Raw genomic sequence first — 16,167 nt, forward strand, 5'->3', positions numbered from 1 at the left:
CCAACTGAATGTTACTTTCTAGGCCTTCCTCCTACTGTGGCCGAACCCGAAATTGGCTCTCTCCATCGTTTACACGCAGCTGTTCTAGCCACTCCAATATTAACTTTGGTCTTGTTGCTTGTCGTGTTGTCATTTTAATTCTCTTTTTTGCTTTCCTGGCGAGTAATCTCCCCCTGGCATTCGTCACGGTGCCAATAGGTGTAAGAGGGCGAAATGCGGAGGTATGTCCCTCTTTGGTTAATGTATTTTAAAAGATGGAGGCGCTACATGGCTGCCGTCATTCGAGCGACTCGCTAGTATGTATTCTGAATGATTCTGAATGGCAGATTCTACGCTTACGAGAATACTTTGTTTAGTTGGTGGAAGTAGTTACACATGAATGAGCACATATTTGTGAAAGAACAAAGTTTTTTTTGCTAAGAATCAACTCAAAAAATTACACAATGTAGGTTTAAATTTAGTAGCAAAATGGCAGCTCTTGCGCTCGCAAGTAAGCAAATGAGTTCATTTCCCAAAATGTCAAACTATTCCTTTTAAAGCACTTTTGGGCTTTCACATAGCTGCTGGAAATATCTGGAAAATTAAGACCTCTGTTGGTCCACAGGAATAAGACAAATACTCACTGCAACTAAATTAAACCAGGAATGCAAAGCACACCAGCCGACGCTTCAGAAGTGTTTTCAGTGATTTTCGGGAGATCTTCCAACTGATTTAGTCAACATGCAGTTAAAAGTGAGACTTCTCAACAGGCTTCATCTGTAGCATCACTGTCAGTTGCAAACAACACAGCGGGCAGTTAAATCTAAAATTTCAATTTGAAATCTTTTTTTTTTTTTTTATTATCATCTTGTGTACAAATGCTGGAGAGAGAAGTGGTCCGACGCCAAGTGGAAAACAACCATTTTGCTTTTTGATCACCCCACCCCGATCCATGCTATCCCACCCCGCCCCTCTGAAAAAACATGCCACAATGACACTGTTGTTCCACAAGGAGAGGTCAAAGGTCACAGACACAGAGAACACATCTTAATACTGTTGGGTAAACTCGGCCGCGTCGAGGCACGGGTCCCTCGTTCCCAAAAAAAAAACAAAAAAAAACAAAACACTGCAGTGCAAGTTAAAAACAAAGACCTACTGCAGTGAGATCTCAATGCACACAGAGCGAGAAAGTGTAGCTTGCATTTTTTTTTCTTTCTTTTTTTTTTTTTTAAAGCACTGAAGTCCTGGCAGTTTTGTGAGGGGTTTTAGGGAAGGCTTGCTGGCTTCCTGTGGGACATCACATAACTTCCTGTTCAGCTCCAGAATTTCTCCTCTTTCGACTGTGCTTTTCGCTCGCCTTTCTGTTTGCCTCCCCCTAACTCCTCAGTTTTGGTCCCATTGCTGAGACAAGAATGGTCCAAAAGAACCAAAAGTTGATTTCATGTTCTCGCAGTTTGATTGGACTCTATGTGTGCTTCTTTAACCCTCAGTTTAAAATGGTTACCACAATCTGCTCACGATCCTGCTTTTTGACCCTCAGTGTAACATACCCCCCGCCCCCACCCCCACCCCATCAAGACCATCTAGCGTCCCAGTCTTTCAAAACCTGGAAATGTTGTAGAGTTCAGTCACGGAAGCTCGAAGAAAAACAAAACATAAATTACAAATATATATATATATATATATACATATTTATAAAAAAAAACTGAAAGCGTTCGGTCTCCAAGCACGACAACAAGAACAACAACTTGGATCACAGCGCTGACATCAACATCAGTGGAATTATAACTCAAACGAAGCCGGAGAATCGTAGTCAGAAGAAAAACAATGGTAACCTTTCTGACTGCTCAACTGTGCATGGCGTCTCGAGTTCACATCTTGTACACACACACACACGCACACACATGCACGCGCACGCACACACACGGTGTGTTAAATACAGACAGTAGTAGTTTAGCAGCAAAAAAATTCAACCTCCCCTCCCTCCCCCAATAAATAAACAGTCTCCAAATAGATTCAACCCAGAGTCACTTGCTCAGATAGGTGTGTGTGTGTGTGTGTGCATGTTTATGTGTGTGTGTGTGCAGGTAAGAGGGGGGGGGGTCACTCCGAGGGGGAGGTGGGCTCATGCGAGAGGTTTGTGGGAAGTGATGACGAAGCTGGGCAGTACACCATTCTCTTCATCCTCTTTATTAAAAGAGCATGCTCTGCCTCCTGTTGATCTTGCCGTTACCTGGAAGAAAAGGAAAAACTCTAAAAATACAATACCCATAATGCCTTTGCTTTACATCACATGAGTCAAACTCAAGGCCCAGCGGATCCAAATCCGGTCCCTCGCAAATTTTGATCCAGCCCGCATATCAATTTAGGTTCACAATGAATTTTGGTCCGCCTAGTTGCGCGCCAAACCAAAGAGACGAGAAACCGTTTTCAAACTGAAATTACGCGACACTCGGAGAGCAGAATTTGGCAGATTTGCCGACTCGGAGACCCAGGAATGTTCACACGACCAGAGAGTGCGCATATTCAGGCCTGTGGAACAGGTTGCTGTGAGTCGGCTGTGTGGTAGCCTGCTTTTAAAACTGTAAATCATAAGTCATTGTTTTGCTATTTGCTAAACTCTATGATGGCTAACAAACTTTTTTGCTGACTTTTTTTTAGGGCTTCATGTGGACCAAACTGTAAGTAAGAAAGCTATATGAGACATGCAATAATACAGTCAAAAATATGTTACTTTTTCCAGTAAATAAAAGCATGTCAATAAACAAACATGTCTGGCCCTTTGTGATTCTCATTTTCCATGTGTGGCCGTTAGTGAAATTGGGTTAAACGCCCCTGCTTTACATTCAATATGCTATACATAGCCTCTGTCAACAGATTAAACAGTGTTAAAGGGGCACCACCGATGTTACAATACAAGTTCAGTTTATTTGTAATAAGGAGTCCTACTCACTTTAAATGTTTTTTCAGAAAGTCTGTGTTACAAACCGGAGATGTGTAGTTTGAAAGAAGTGGGCATTTAGGAGGCAGGGAGGGTCCAAAGCATTTGACTCCAGTTGCATTATGGGAAAGGTACGTTATGAAGCTCGACCCATACTAGAACTAAAAGTCAGGATATCTCCGCCCCTGCTGCGTCAGTTTGGACCGTACTTCTATTAATCTGCCTCTTGTGTGTAATACTTGATCACTGGAGTATCTTTAATCGGCCTTTATCAGTTTATCCGTCTCGCTTTAGCTGCTTTAGGATGATTGCAACATGAACGGATATTAAGTTAGAAAAGTTGTGTCTTTGTCTTATGATCTAACAAAGTTCAACGCTGAAGCATCTGGATGTGTTCCCCACCCACCTGACTCTGGGTTGTAGGAGTTCCTGTAGCCAGGGTCCCTCTGCAGCTGCACTTCTTTTAATGTGAATATCGATACACCTACAACACAGGGGAGAGCTTCAGTCTACAGCACACAGCAGGACAGGAGACAAATAATGCAGTAAGAAAGACAGATTGCAGCTTTATTTAGTTTGTAGTGTGTGTGTGTGTGTGTGTGTGTGTGTGTGTGTGTGTGTGTGTGTGTGTGTGTGTGTGCTTGCGTAAGCGCTCACTCTCGGGCAGCGTCTGAACTCTTGTCCCAAGCTGCCTGAAGTAGGAATGTTTCATAGCCTCTTCAGCTGAATTCCTCTTCTTAGATTCGTACTGTGGAGGCAGGAACAGGAAATATATCAACCGTTGTGTGATTTTTTTTTTGCAGATTAGGCCGCGGCTGTTATGTCTGCAATCAGTAATTCATTCGGGTAAACCGAGATGAAGCAGAAACAGGAACCCAGTGGAACTGAAAAACACTGAAAGTGCTAATGCCCCCTGCTGTCTACAACTGGCACTAAAGGGATTCACTCAATAAAATCTGACGATGGGAAAGAGAGAGAGAGAATGGATTATAATCATCCCAACAGTGAACAGGCGTACACTTTAAGAATAAATCAAGCATAAGAAGCTTAATGCAGCATGTTTAATACGATTACAACTAATAATTCTTGTAATAATGAAACTAAAATACATAACAATACATAATTTCTCATGTATGATTATAAAAAGTAAAATCAACACAAGGATGAAAACAAAAAGGTGGGAGTGAAACGAGCTAGAGAAATTATTTTGGAGTGAATTGCATTGTGGGTATTATGCAGGAAGTGAAAGACTCACTCTGAGGAAAGCCAGCAGCAGCTCGATGCCGTCGCCGTCCAGCCTAGAGGAGACAGAAGGAAGAGCAACAGTTTACTGTCTGCCTGCAGCACGGGCCGACAGGAAAGGGGGCTCATGGGAGGAAGGAAGTGGATGGCCGTCTGTGAAATGTTCCACAGGATTTCCTGCCCTTGACGCACGCGCACACACACAGGTTTGTGGCACTATCTTTGTGGGGACCCGTCATTGACATAATGCATTCCCTAGCCCCTTACCCTAACCTTCACAACTAAATGCCTAACCTTAACCCTTACCCTCATCCTAACCATAACCCCCCCACCTGCCACACACACACACACACACACACACACAGGTTTGTGGCACTATCTTTGTAGGGACCCGTCATTGACATAATGCATTCCCTAGCCCCTTACCCTAACCTTAACCATCACAACTAAATGCCTAACCTTAACCCTTACCCTAACCCTAACCCAATTCTATTCCTAATCCTACAACCAAATCTTAACCCTCAAACAGCCCTTTAAAAGTTGTGGGGTCCAGCATTTCGGCCCCACAAAGCTCTCGGGACCCCACAAGTATACTGGACTCCATGTTTTTGGAACCCACAAATATAGTTAAACAAGCACGCACGCACAAACACAGACACACAGACAGACACACAGACAGACACACAGACAGACACACACACACACACACACAGTTACTGTATACATGTGGGTGCATAATTTTCTTTTGAGCTGCTGTAGCACAGGAATTTCCCCAGTGTGGGATTAATAAAGTCTATCTTATCTTATCTTAAAACAAACACAACTGCACACACAAGAAGCGTGCAAGCCCACACACACACACACACACACACACACACACACACACACACACACACACACACACACACACACACACACACACACACACACGGCTGTACCTGGGAGCGTGGTTGATCAACGGCTGTGGTTTGTATTTGGGGAAGTTGTAGGATTTAAATTCTTCAATGGAGGAGATTCCTGGCCACTTCTCCTCCGTGGGTGTACCTGAGGTCACAGAATCGCAGCCACTCAGATATACAGTAGGTTTGGTAAAACGTGTGGTGGTTGAGACATTTGGGTTACTATGGTGATCCAGCGTGCCTGCCAGGAGTCACTCACCCAGTAACCTGAAGATGAGGTGGAGCTCGTCCTCCACGGTGGAGCCGGGGAACAGCGGCCGACCTGCAGCCATCTCATAGAATATACAACCGACACCCCTGCAGAGACACACACACACACGCGCGCACACACACGCACGCACACGCGCACACACACACGCGCACACACACACGCGCACACACACACACACAGAGAGACAGACACAGACACACAGAGACAGACACACACAGAGACAGACACACACAGAGACAGACACAGACACACACACACAGACAGACAGACAGACAGACAGACAGACAGACAGACAGACAGACACACACACAGAGAGACACACACAGACACACAGAGACACACACACACACACACACACACAGGCATTTTTATTGTAGGGCTGCAACTAATGACTGTTTTCATGATTGATTATCTTTTTACATTATTATGTAATAATATTATCTCTGCATAATTATTTTTCGTTGATCAACACATTGATTAATGCCTTTACTAAGTATCGGCGGTGTGAGCAGGAGAGTTCTTGTGAGGCTCGTACCACATGTCGATCTGTGTTGAATACTCAGAGGATCCCAGGAGGACATCGGGGGGCCGGTACCAAAGAGTCACCACCTCGTTGGAGTAGGTTTTAGTCGGGACAGACTTGGCCCTCGCCAGACCTGCCAGCCCACCAAAGACATAAACACACATTAGGGTTGTTTACACAGGAGAGTAGCGTTACATCTGTATAGCGCAGAACTGGAAATGGTCAAATGCATGTTCATACAATTTTTTTTTAACTTGAATTCCTGAGTATACCGCAAGGACAACAGGAATACTCCCGCTCCTCCATTTCCCGCTGTTCTGAAGTAAATATCAGCTGCTGCTTACCAAAATCAGCCAGTTTGAGTTCTCCATTCTCATTTATCAGGAGGTTCTGGGGCTTCAGGTCCCTGTGGAGAACTTTCCTCTTATGACAATACGACAGCCCTCGCAAAATCTGGAAGAGGAAGACCTGGAAAGATGTGTGTAAAAATGTGATGTGATTAATGCCACATGCAAAAACTGCATCCCAAACATCCAATTCTTCCATTATTAAAAAAAAAAAAAAAGTTCTTCAGATGGGATGTAAAAGCAAAAGAAATACGACGTTTAGTCGCCGAGTTAAGTTCCTGGAACTATTTTGCCATTAATTGGTGCAACTTTGTATTGGAAAGTCTCACAACAGGCCAGAGTTCAGTTAACTTGTTTTAACCAACAGGCCCGTGTCTCGGCCAGAACTAAAAAGAACAAGAACTTCCTCAACCCGATGACTATATCCCCAGTGGGGTCCGCCCCCTCTCGCCAGGCTGCCAACCATCAGCATGCCTGGGGTTATACATACAGTAGATGATTGGCAGCCGGTCGCTACAGTAATAAACATTTGGTCCTTCCAAAAGCTCTCTCATCTCTAATAAACAGACAGAAAAGAGAATGAAGGGACAATAACATAATCCAAAAGTAAAGAATACAAAGATTATTATAAAAGTCCTCACCTTCACATTGTGCATGCTCATTATGTTTCCACAGTCATCCATGTACTGCTTCAGGTCCTTATCCTACATCAGACAGGAAGGAGATACAATCACACCTAGAGGTCTTTTTTTTTTACTCTCCTTTCCATGTGCATTTCACTTCGTCTTTCTGACTCATCAATCAGCTATTTCACACATCGTGTCGATGCAGCGGATTCTCCCTCATGAAGCAGTAATCTATAATTAGCCTGATGTCGTCATACTCAGATTCTAGTCAGAATATGAGTCTGATACTGCTCCATTGGGCTGCGATTATGGGGCGTTTCAACCGAACCAGGAAAGAAAATGCCTCTGCAGTCTGCACTCAATTGGATAGACCTACAACCAATCAGAGCAATGGAGTACGTGTGTGATGTACGATAAGCGAAACCATTTCGGTTGCTTCTTTCACTTGGTCCTCCATGAGCGCGACCAAAGGAGAAACAACAATGACCACAGGCTTTTCATTGCGCCCCATCTTCTTAGCGACCATCGGGGCCAGCTGACAGATTACACTTTTGCCGAATCCCGTAGGAAGGACAGTAAAAACATATTTCCGATCGACAAATGCCTTGATCGCGGTTCTCTGTTAATATTTTAAAACTAATGCGCTGTCGATATCTTCTATAACAGACGCGATGGTGGAATCTACGCATATCAGTTCTCCAGCGGCAGCCATCTTTGTTGTAAACAAATTCAACCCAAGCGCTCTTTGGGGACGTGGTTGATTACGTTACGGTCGATCATTTAATTCAATTTTATTTATAGTATCAAATCATAACAAGAGTTATCTCGAGACACTTAGACTATAGAGTAGTTCTAGACCACTCTATAAATTCCAAAACCCCAACAATTACAGTAATTCCCTCAAGAGCAAGCATTAGCAGTGGCTATTGCGACAGTGGCGAGGAAAAACTCCCTTTTAGGAAGACCCAGACTCTTGGTAGGCGGTGTCTGACGGGGCCGGTTGGGGGTGTGATGAACACTGGCGATAATAGTCACATTAAAGATAATGGAACAGTGACTTTGAAGGTAGTCGTTGTAGTTCATGTCATAGCAGGGCACATCGTGTCATACTGAGTAGTGCAGTCTCCTATACCGGATCCTGACTACTCTGTGCGTATGATCATCTGTCCATCATCGTATAAAGCCCGCCCTGACAATTTGATTGGTCCGAAGAGCTCTGGTTCAAGCATAGTTGCTCCACAACGGATCAAGTCCAGACCGAACTTCCCGACCTCAAATGTTGTGGGCGGGGCTAAGTTCAGCTGGCATCCAGGCTAGTAGGCTAGTAATGTTGAGGTTTCTGCTCATTTCCTACATCCCCTTGCTGTTTGACATCACTGTCGATCATTTCCCAGTGCTTTCACTATTGTTTCTGAATATGTAACGCAGGGCTGAACGATTAATCCTTTTTTTAAATCGAAATCGCGACTTGAAAGAACGCAATTAGCTAATCGTGAAGACCACGATTAATTGAACGTGCAATATGTTTGGTTTAACATCTTTTATCATTATATTTACTGTTAATGAGATAAAAGCTGGAATAATGTCACGTATCACAGATTCAATGTTCCATGCTTATTAAAAGAAAAACACTTTCATATCTGTGTTGTCATCCTTGTATAAGAATATAGAGCAGTTGTGATGGTGTCTCATGTTATAACGCTCCATGACATGTTTTATCAGTTATACAGTAAATATTTACTTTAGCTAAACTTTAAAAAAGAAAATAATCGCACATTGAATCGTAATCGCAATATCTGGCAGAAATATCGCATATTGATTTTTTTTAATGTAATGTGATGATGACAACCTGATATTGTTTATTTATGTGTATTTGTACAGTATATGGACAAGTATGTAGCATAGACCTTTGCCACACACCACAGCATAAATAGCCTAAGCTAATTTGTAATGCACGTCCCTAGATGGAGCTTTTCTATCTCTCTCTCTCTCTCTCTCTCTCTCTCTCTCTACAATTTAGCAAAACAGGATGACCTCTCATCCACAATTGTTCTCGATGTTGTTTTTATGTTTGTTTATGCTGTTTGGAACTCAATAGGAATAAATTAACCTGAGAGGGTTGTCAGAACTCATCACGTATTAAGAAGATGGGGAAGCAGCGGCTCTTACCAGGTACTCGAAGACGAGCGTGAGGCTCTTGTCGGTGTGGACGATGTCGTGAAGCGTCACGATGTTGGCGTGTTTGAGGTCCTTCAGTAACGACACTACGGACAGAGACAAAGACAGACCGATGTTGACACAAACTGAGACACGTGGGACACGTTTTAATGACAAAATGCCCCATGACTCCAATTCAAAAAAAGGATTTAATAGACAAACGTTATCTTATAATTCATTTTGGAAAGGCATTGTGTGTTTAAAATGATTGCGTGGGATAAGTTACAGTTCAACCTCCAGTCTGTGATTACTACATTATTAACCATGCTTTATGTGGCATGGAACTGATGAACCGAGACATGTAACAATTCCAAATGCTGCTGTACAATTAATTGTCTCGGGAATAATTGCGATTAACAATATAATTGTTTCTTTCAGTCTAATTAAAAAATATTTATGTATTTATTACTTTTTATATAAGTTTTCACGTTTTGAATGAAGCCCAGGATACACCTTTTGGATATATTATTGATATGTGACCCAGATAATGTAGTAACACAGATACACACACAACCTATGAAGTAAACCACACCTCTTCATTATCATAAAACACAGTATTTTTTTCTTAAAGTGCTCATATTATGCTCATTTTTAGGTTCATAATTGTATTTAGAGGTTGTACCAGAATAGTTTTACATGGTTTAATTTTCAGAAAACACTATATATTTGTTGTACTGCACATTGCTGCAGCTCCTCTTTTCACCCTGTGTGTTGAGCTCTCCGTTTTAGCTACAGAGTGAGGCATCACATTTCTGTCCCATCTTTGTTGGGAGTCGCACATGAGCAGTAGCTAGGTAAGGACTACTAGCCAGTCAGAAGCAGAGTATGAGGGCGTGCCACGCTAGCAGCTAGGCGAGCATTATAACGTGTGTTACAAAGTGACCACGTTTGTCTCTGAAGTAAAGGCTGGACTACAATAGAGCTGTTTGGAGCAGTTTGTGAACAGTGTTTTCTGTTGGAGATGGTAAGTCCCTTTGGGGTAGACTTTGGGCTTTTTCACTTTGTAAACCTATAATGTGCACAAAAAAGATATATAACCAAAAAGCACAATATGAGCACTTCAAATTAACATGAAATTGACAATAGAACGGTTATCCTCATAATCATTAATAAAAAAAACAAAGCATTGACAAAAAACAGATTCATTTTGAGTACAAAAAAATAGTCATCACTATATAATTACAATTTGGCATATCCAAATCAACAGTCATACCCCTTAGGACCATAGCTAATGCTAGCAATTAATTAAAAAAACAACAATAACACGATTACGTGAAAATATTGCGATTAGACAATTATGTAACAGTTGCTACAGGCCTAGAGGAACCTGAGTTTTGTTGCAGATGCGGATTACCTTCTCTGATGGCGGTGCATGGCGCTCCCTCCTCGTGCTCCAGCCGGATCTCCTTCAGTGCCACCAGGTTGTCCGTCAGCTTACTGCGTCCTTTAAATACTGTGGCGTAGGTTCCCTGAATGCAACACACAACGCTGGTTTAATATTACTGAATTCACGTGAGCGGTGAAACTTACTTCCTTCATTGAAAGCGTCAGATGGGATTCCTCACCTCTCCCAGTTTGTCCAGCTTAATGTACGTCTCCAACTTGCCAAAACCAATCTCCGACTGAGGAAAAGACAGAGGACAAAGTCAGAATGGAGCAACAGATTAAGTTAAGGGGCCACTGATAAAACAAGTCCCACTTTGGATTCTGCTATATGCCCAATCTGTGGATTAACTGTTCCTGTAACACCAGAATATAGCTCATTTCAACACACTTATAGGATTTTTTTTTTCATTCAGGAAGTAAAGTTCCCCCAAATCTCTACATGCCCCTCAATATTAACTCAAAACATATTGCAGGTGTGTTGTATTCTGGCTCATGTTTCTGTTACTGTTGGTGTAGAAATCGCCTCTTCCATGATGGATTTCTCGGTGTAACGATGCAAAAACTGGGCAAAAAAGCATCTCCAGGATTCAGAAGGATTGACAGACACCACACAGGCATGATATGCATATTTTTAGATTCAGTTTGTCTTGCACTTTTCGAGGATATCTTTGATGTCATCCGTGAATAAACATCCATGAATCCGCTTTGAAATCAGAGAAAAGAAATCAGGAAAAAGAAGCTCATTTGAACTCTTTTTTTTCTTCAGTATCAAAGTAACAGAGTGATACAGAAGTTGTCTGTACATCCATGGGTACGCCGCTAACAGCACGCGCCAATGGATAATTTGGCATGATGTAGTTGTCTTGATTTAGTCTGAGGAGGGGCCCACATACTTTGAAAACTCCTGTTTTAGATCAACAAAACATGTTCTACAGTACTTTCATCCTCCATGGCAGCTGCTGGGCAAATATCTTGAGCTGGCATCCTCTGCGACTGGCAGGACTGAATTGGCCAAAAGGAGAACAATAATTTATCAAAGCACTAAAGGGGCATGAAATGCAGCAGTTTAATTATTTTTACCTCCTCCTTTAGAAAGAATCAAAAAAACGGTGTCCATTTTGCAATAACTTTTTTTTTAAGCTTACATTTCACTGTTAGCAAACTTTTGATACTCATAAACCTTCATGTCGCTGACAGTCTGCGACAAAGCTGCATGATCACACCACAGCTGAGAATTATGATCTAATTTGCTGGACTAAAAAGGCAGCAGGTGAGCACTTGTGACTTCAGATTAATCCATCCTGGGTATCACACTGCGCCAGTTGCCATGGTAACATGGCAACTTGCACAGAGGGAGTCCACGCCGCAAAGCAATAAAAAGGTAGCACGCGCAGACACTGACCAGCGAGGCTCTGCGGGAGCGCCGGCTGAGCGGCTGGTCAAAGGGCGGGCTGCTGAGCTGCAGCTTCTCCAGGTAACCGTCGGGGATTCGGATGTCAGCGGGCAGCGACAGGCGCTTGTTGAGGTCCTAAAAAAACACACAGACACACACACAGACACACACAGACACACAAAGAAAAAAATGCTTAAAATGTTTTGAATTAAAACTATAGCTTTTGATTTGACATTCCTGTAGCGGAGCTGGAGTTTCTTTGGGCGAGCTGTTTTGCACCTATGTAAAAGAAGCTGAATATTTCAAGCCAAAAACCTCTATGGATCAAATTCTAGCTACTTAGCACACACTGTTATTCAACCACATGACTTGATAGGAGCTGCTTTTATGCAATCACAGCACACCGTGAGAAAAATATACTGTCACATGCCTTGTGCCTATATGTAATGTGGGGCACGTCTCAGCAGCAAGCAGCACAAGACAATGTAGGCGACTGTGTACACACGCGCGCACACACACGCGGTCTGAAATAACTGGATCTCATCTGCCTCCTACTCCCAGAGAGAGAAGACAGAGATCAGGCCGATCACATATCACGGAGGGTAAAAATAAGAGGCGGCGTGTCGAAGCGTGACTGCGGCTGAACAGCAAAACCTTCATGAATCATGAGTATAAATCCGATTGGGATTATGAAAACACACACACCTGCAAACAAAACGGCGTGAAAACCAGACAAACAAATCATACATATGTTTATTAATGTTTCAAGCTCTTATTCGCAGTCTGTATTCACACAGAGGGCTGTCATTGTCATTGTGGTACTGGGCTCAAACCTGTTGTGGACGACCGAACGCATCTATTCTCGGATAAAAATTTAAAAAAAAGGACCATGTGTGATAGAGAAGCGATGAACTGACATAATGCTGACTGATGTGGGAAAAACAAGGGCTAGTGGAGTAAAAATACAGTGAGAGAAGACGTTGAATCGGTTTGCTTATCATACGGGCTTTTGAGTTTGGCCTCTCCACAAATACCATCGAGTCATCCGCTCTCCTTTCATCACTGCAGTGCTTTGTCCTTTCTGACAACGCTGCTCAGAGAAGATGCCAGTTAAACTCAGAGTTCAAATAAAAGCTCAAATTACAGAGAGCATATCGGTGCCTTGAAGAGATGAAGTATTATATAATGTGAATCGTTCTGCTTTTTCTCTGATGTAACCTGGTGTCTTACGTAAAGCTCTTTTAATGTCAGTCTACGGCAGATTGTGTCCGTCTTCTCAGCATTTCATCTTGTTATTACACTTTCTTTAGTTTGATGTTGTGCGCTCAGTGTTAGTTTGTCGAAGCACTTTGCCACCCTGGTTTAAAAGAAATTGTTGAAAGTGCAATGTATAGTGTTGAAAGAATGAACTGATTAGTCAGTCAATAGAAAATGAATGGCCAACAAATTCATAATCATTTCATGGTTCAAGGTATCAACAAAAGAATTCCATATACAGTACCGGTCAAAAGTTTGGGGATCACTTTTCGTTTCCATTCCAGACAGAATACCGGCTGAGATCAGTTGCATTGTTTTTTTAACCAGGGCAGCAGTTTTCAGATTACATGATGTGCTTACATAATTGCAAAAGGATTCTCGACTGTTGTAGAAAGAAGTGGCTGATCTTTAATGCAATATCTACATTGCCCATTATCAGCAACCATTCATCCAAATGTTCCAAAGGCACATTCTGTTTACTAATTGGATATCATTTTAAAAGGCTAACTGAGAAAACATTGGAGAACCCTTTTGCAATTATATAAGCACATAATGTAATCTGAAAACTGATGCCCTTGTTAATAAAAAAACAATGCAACTGATCTCAGCTGGTATTCGGAATGTAATGGAGTGGAATGAAAATTTCTAAGTGACCCCAAACTTTTGACCGGTAGTATATATTTTCTGGGTCCAGCTTGTCAAACGTGAAGATCTGCTGCTTGTCTCGGTTTTATACGGTTTAAAATTTGATATCTTTAGTGTGTTGGACTGTTGATCAGACTAAACTCAGAACAGATGAATCCAAAAGGAAAGTATCGGTTAGTTGAAGCCGTGCTTGCATACATACTTAATCGGTTATTTACATGCGATCAGTGCTGCCTCATCTCAAAGCCTGTGTGGATTTCAAAATGTTAATAAAAGCAACTCTGCAGCTGCACTAACAAAAAATGATTATTTCCATAATCACATGAACACGATATACCACACATTTGAATAAATCCACTCAAATAAGTAAACCGAAAGTAACAAGTAGCAATCAACATTTTTTTTTAGATTTAGAATGTTTTAAAAATAAAATCACCACACATGCCTACATTACACTGTGCATATTGAAGAAAATGGGGAGTACCAATCTTATGCTGGTATTGCTGAGGGTGCATTCATGCACCGGTCATGGCATTGTTTACAGAGATTTAGGGCTGATGTATACAGAAACCTATGGATAGGCCTTTTCTAAAAAAATAAATAAAATAAAACTGGACACTATACATTTGTAAAATTGCACAGCATATTATCACATTGGCTATGATGTAATGGGTGTGATGGAACTTTGGACTACTTTAGAAAATTGTCGGTCTTAAAAACTGCCACTTCTACTACTTTCAGCTCTGTGCCATTTTATTTTTATTGTTTCTTTCTTTTGTATGTTATGTAGGTTGTTTTATCTTTATGGGTTTTGTTTTTAATATCACACTGTAAAGCACTTTGAGCTGTATTTAACTGCATGAAAGGTGCTTTAGAAATAGTTATTATTATTATTATTATATTGGTTGCCCTAACTATGCAATAATATATTTTAAAAGGGATTGTTTTGTTGATTTGCTGAATCCTCCATGTAATATTCCCCCCTCCACCTTTTGATTGGTATTCTATTTCAATGTTGTACTGTGTTTGAGTAAGTGTAACAGTGTCTCCTTTAACTACAAAAAAAAGTGATGTTTAAGGTGACAAAGTGTAGAAGCACGAGACTACCGTCAGTAAGCGAGCGTACACAGTGTCCTTAACCTCCTTACTGACACAAAACGGCTTAATAAAAAAAACTTCAGGCAGAATCATAAGAACCACAAGAAGAGCAGCACACTTCCGCTCATGTAACAGAGCATAGGTCTGTGTGTGTGTGCACCTGGTTGACTGATTATCACCAGATCCTTGAGCGCCTCTTGTTTCGTGCACCTACAAATGAGAAAAACACTCAAAACGAGTGAAAAATAGGTCACCGTGTGTGTGTCTGCGTGTATGTGTGTGTGTAAGAGAGACACAACATCAAGGATGTTTTGAAGGTTGTTTTTTGTCAAACAGGCTCCCCTGCCAGCAGGGGGCAGGAGGCCTCCAGGCTGAGACGCTCGTCTGTTTCAGAATAAAAAAAACTTCCCCCAAGTTCAACATTTATAAAGACGAAGATGATTTATTTGGAACGTCGGCATGTAATGTGGGGTAAACCCACAGGAAGCCAAAATGTAGCAATTATTGATTTGCAGAAGACAGGTTTACCACCTTTTTCCAGCTCATAGTGTCAAACAATACATAAGAGACGCCTGAGAAATGAATAGTGGCTCGCAGCAAAAAAAACGTGAAAGAAAGTTCAGTAGCAGGCAAAAAAGAAAAGGTCCCCTGATAATCATGAGGATTCCCCAATTTATCCTGTTCACATTTTATTTGCTGAGATAGTGTGACTGTCTAGTGTACCCTGTGGGCCATCGAAGCCGATTCACCCTCTTTGTTGATCTAACAGCTTCTAGAAAAGAGGTCTTACTGCAGCATGAACATGTATGAACAAAAACACGGAGATCACAAATTATGGGGGGTTGAGTCTTCTCTTACAACTGGGCCCTATTTCCAGTAGTACGATTCTACTCAAAATACAATATTTGTTTGCCTATCTGCAAATCTGTATCATTTCGCATTACATTTAAAAAAAAAAGGCACAAAAAAAAATTTTAAAAAAAAAAAAAAAAAAAAGGTTTTTTTGAGGAAAGGAGGTTTAAAAAAAATTTTTAAAAGGGAAAAACAAAACAAATCGACAAACAAAGTGTAAATATGTTGCAATTATAAAAAAAGAACTGCTGAGAAAGTACAGAGGTGAGGAAGGGGGTAGGACCTGATAAGCCTAGGGCTTCTACCTACCCCTATCGAGCATTATATTTGTTTGTTTTTTATCGTTCGAAATAAAGATTTAATTCATTTATTCATTTTGAATGGCACAACTTCATTATATACATCCTCGCAAGAGGAACAAAGGAGACTCTTTTCCCAGCATGCTGTGGAGCCGTTGGACGAGGCCGACTGTGGTTACAGCACAGATTATC

The 16,167-nt window shown here is 41.6% G+C and overlaps 1 protein-coding gene across 1 annotated transcript in view; it reads right to left on the bottom strand.

Moving 5' to 3' along the window:
* Positions 1-1,166: 1,166 nt before the first annotated feature.
* The window catches only part of cdk17 (cyclin-dependent kinase 17), a 53,536-nt gene continuing 38,535 nt past the window's right edge, over positions 1,167-16,167 (bottom strand). The window contains exons 5-17 of the mRNA XM_039791217.1: positions 11,834-11,959; positions 10,611-10,667; positions 10,400-10,514; positions 8,998-9,092; positions 6,844-6,906; positions 6,200-6,323; positions 5,868-5,988; positions 5,321-5,418; positions 5,101-5,206; positions 4,176-4,218; positions 3,578-3,668; positions 3,327-3,404; positions 1,167-2,212 (exon numbers count right to left, since the gene is read on the bottom strand). Of these exons, the coding sequence (XP_039647151.1) occupies positions 2,172-2,212; positions 3,327-3,404; positions 3,578-3,668; positions 4,176-4,218; positions 5,101-5,206; positions 5,321-5,418; positions 5,868-5,988; positions 6,200-6,323; positions 6,844-6,906; positions 8,998-9,092; positions 10,400-10,514; positions 10,611-10,667; positions 11,834-11,959 (1,158 nt within the window). The 3' untranslated portion in view covers positions 1,167-2,171. The remainder of the gene's footprint in view (positions 2,213-3,326; positions 3,405-3,577; positions 3,669-4,175; positions 4,219-5,100; positions 5,207-5,320; positions 5,419-5,867; positions 5,989-6,199; positions 6,324-6,843; positions 6,907-8,997; positions 9,093-10,399; positions 10,515-10,610; positions 10,668-11,833; positions 11,960-16,167) is intronic.

Source organism: Perca fluviatilis, chromosome 23 (assembly GCF_010015445.1).
Source record: "Perca fluviatilis chromosome 23, GENO_Pfluv_1.0, whole genome shotgun sequence".
In the NCBI taxonomy this organism is placed as follows: domain Eukaryota; kingdom Metazoa; phylum Chordata; class Actinopteri; order Perciformes; family Percidae; genus Perca; species Perca fluviatilis.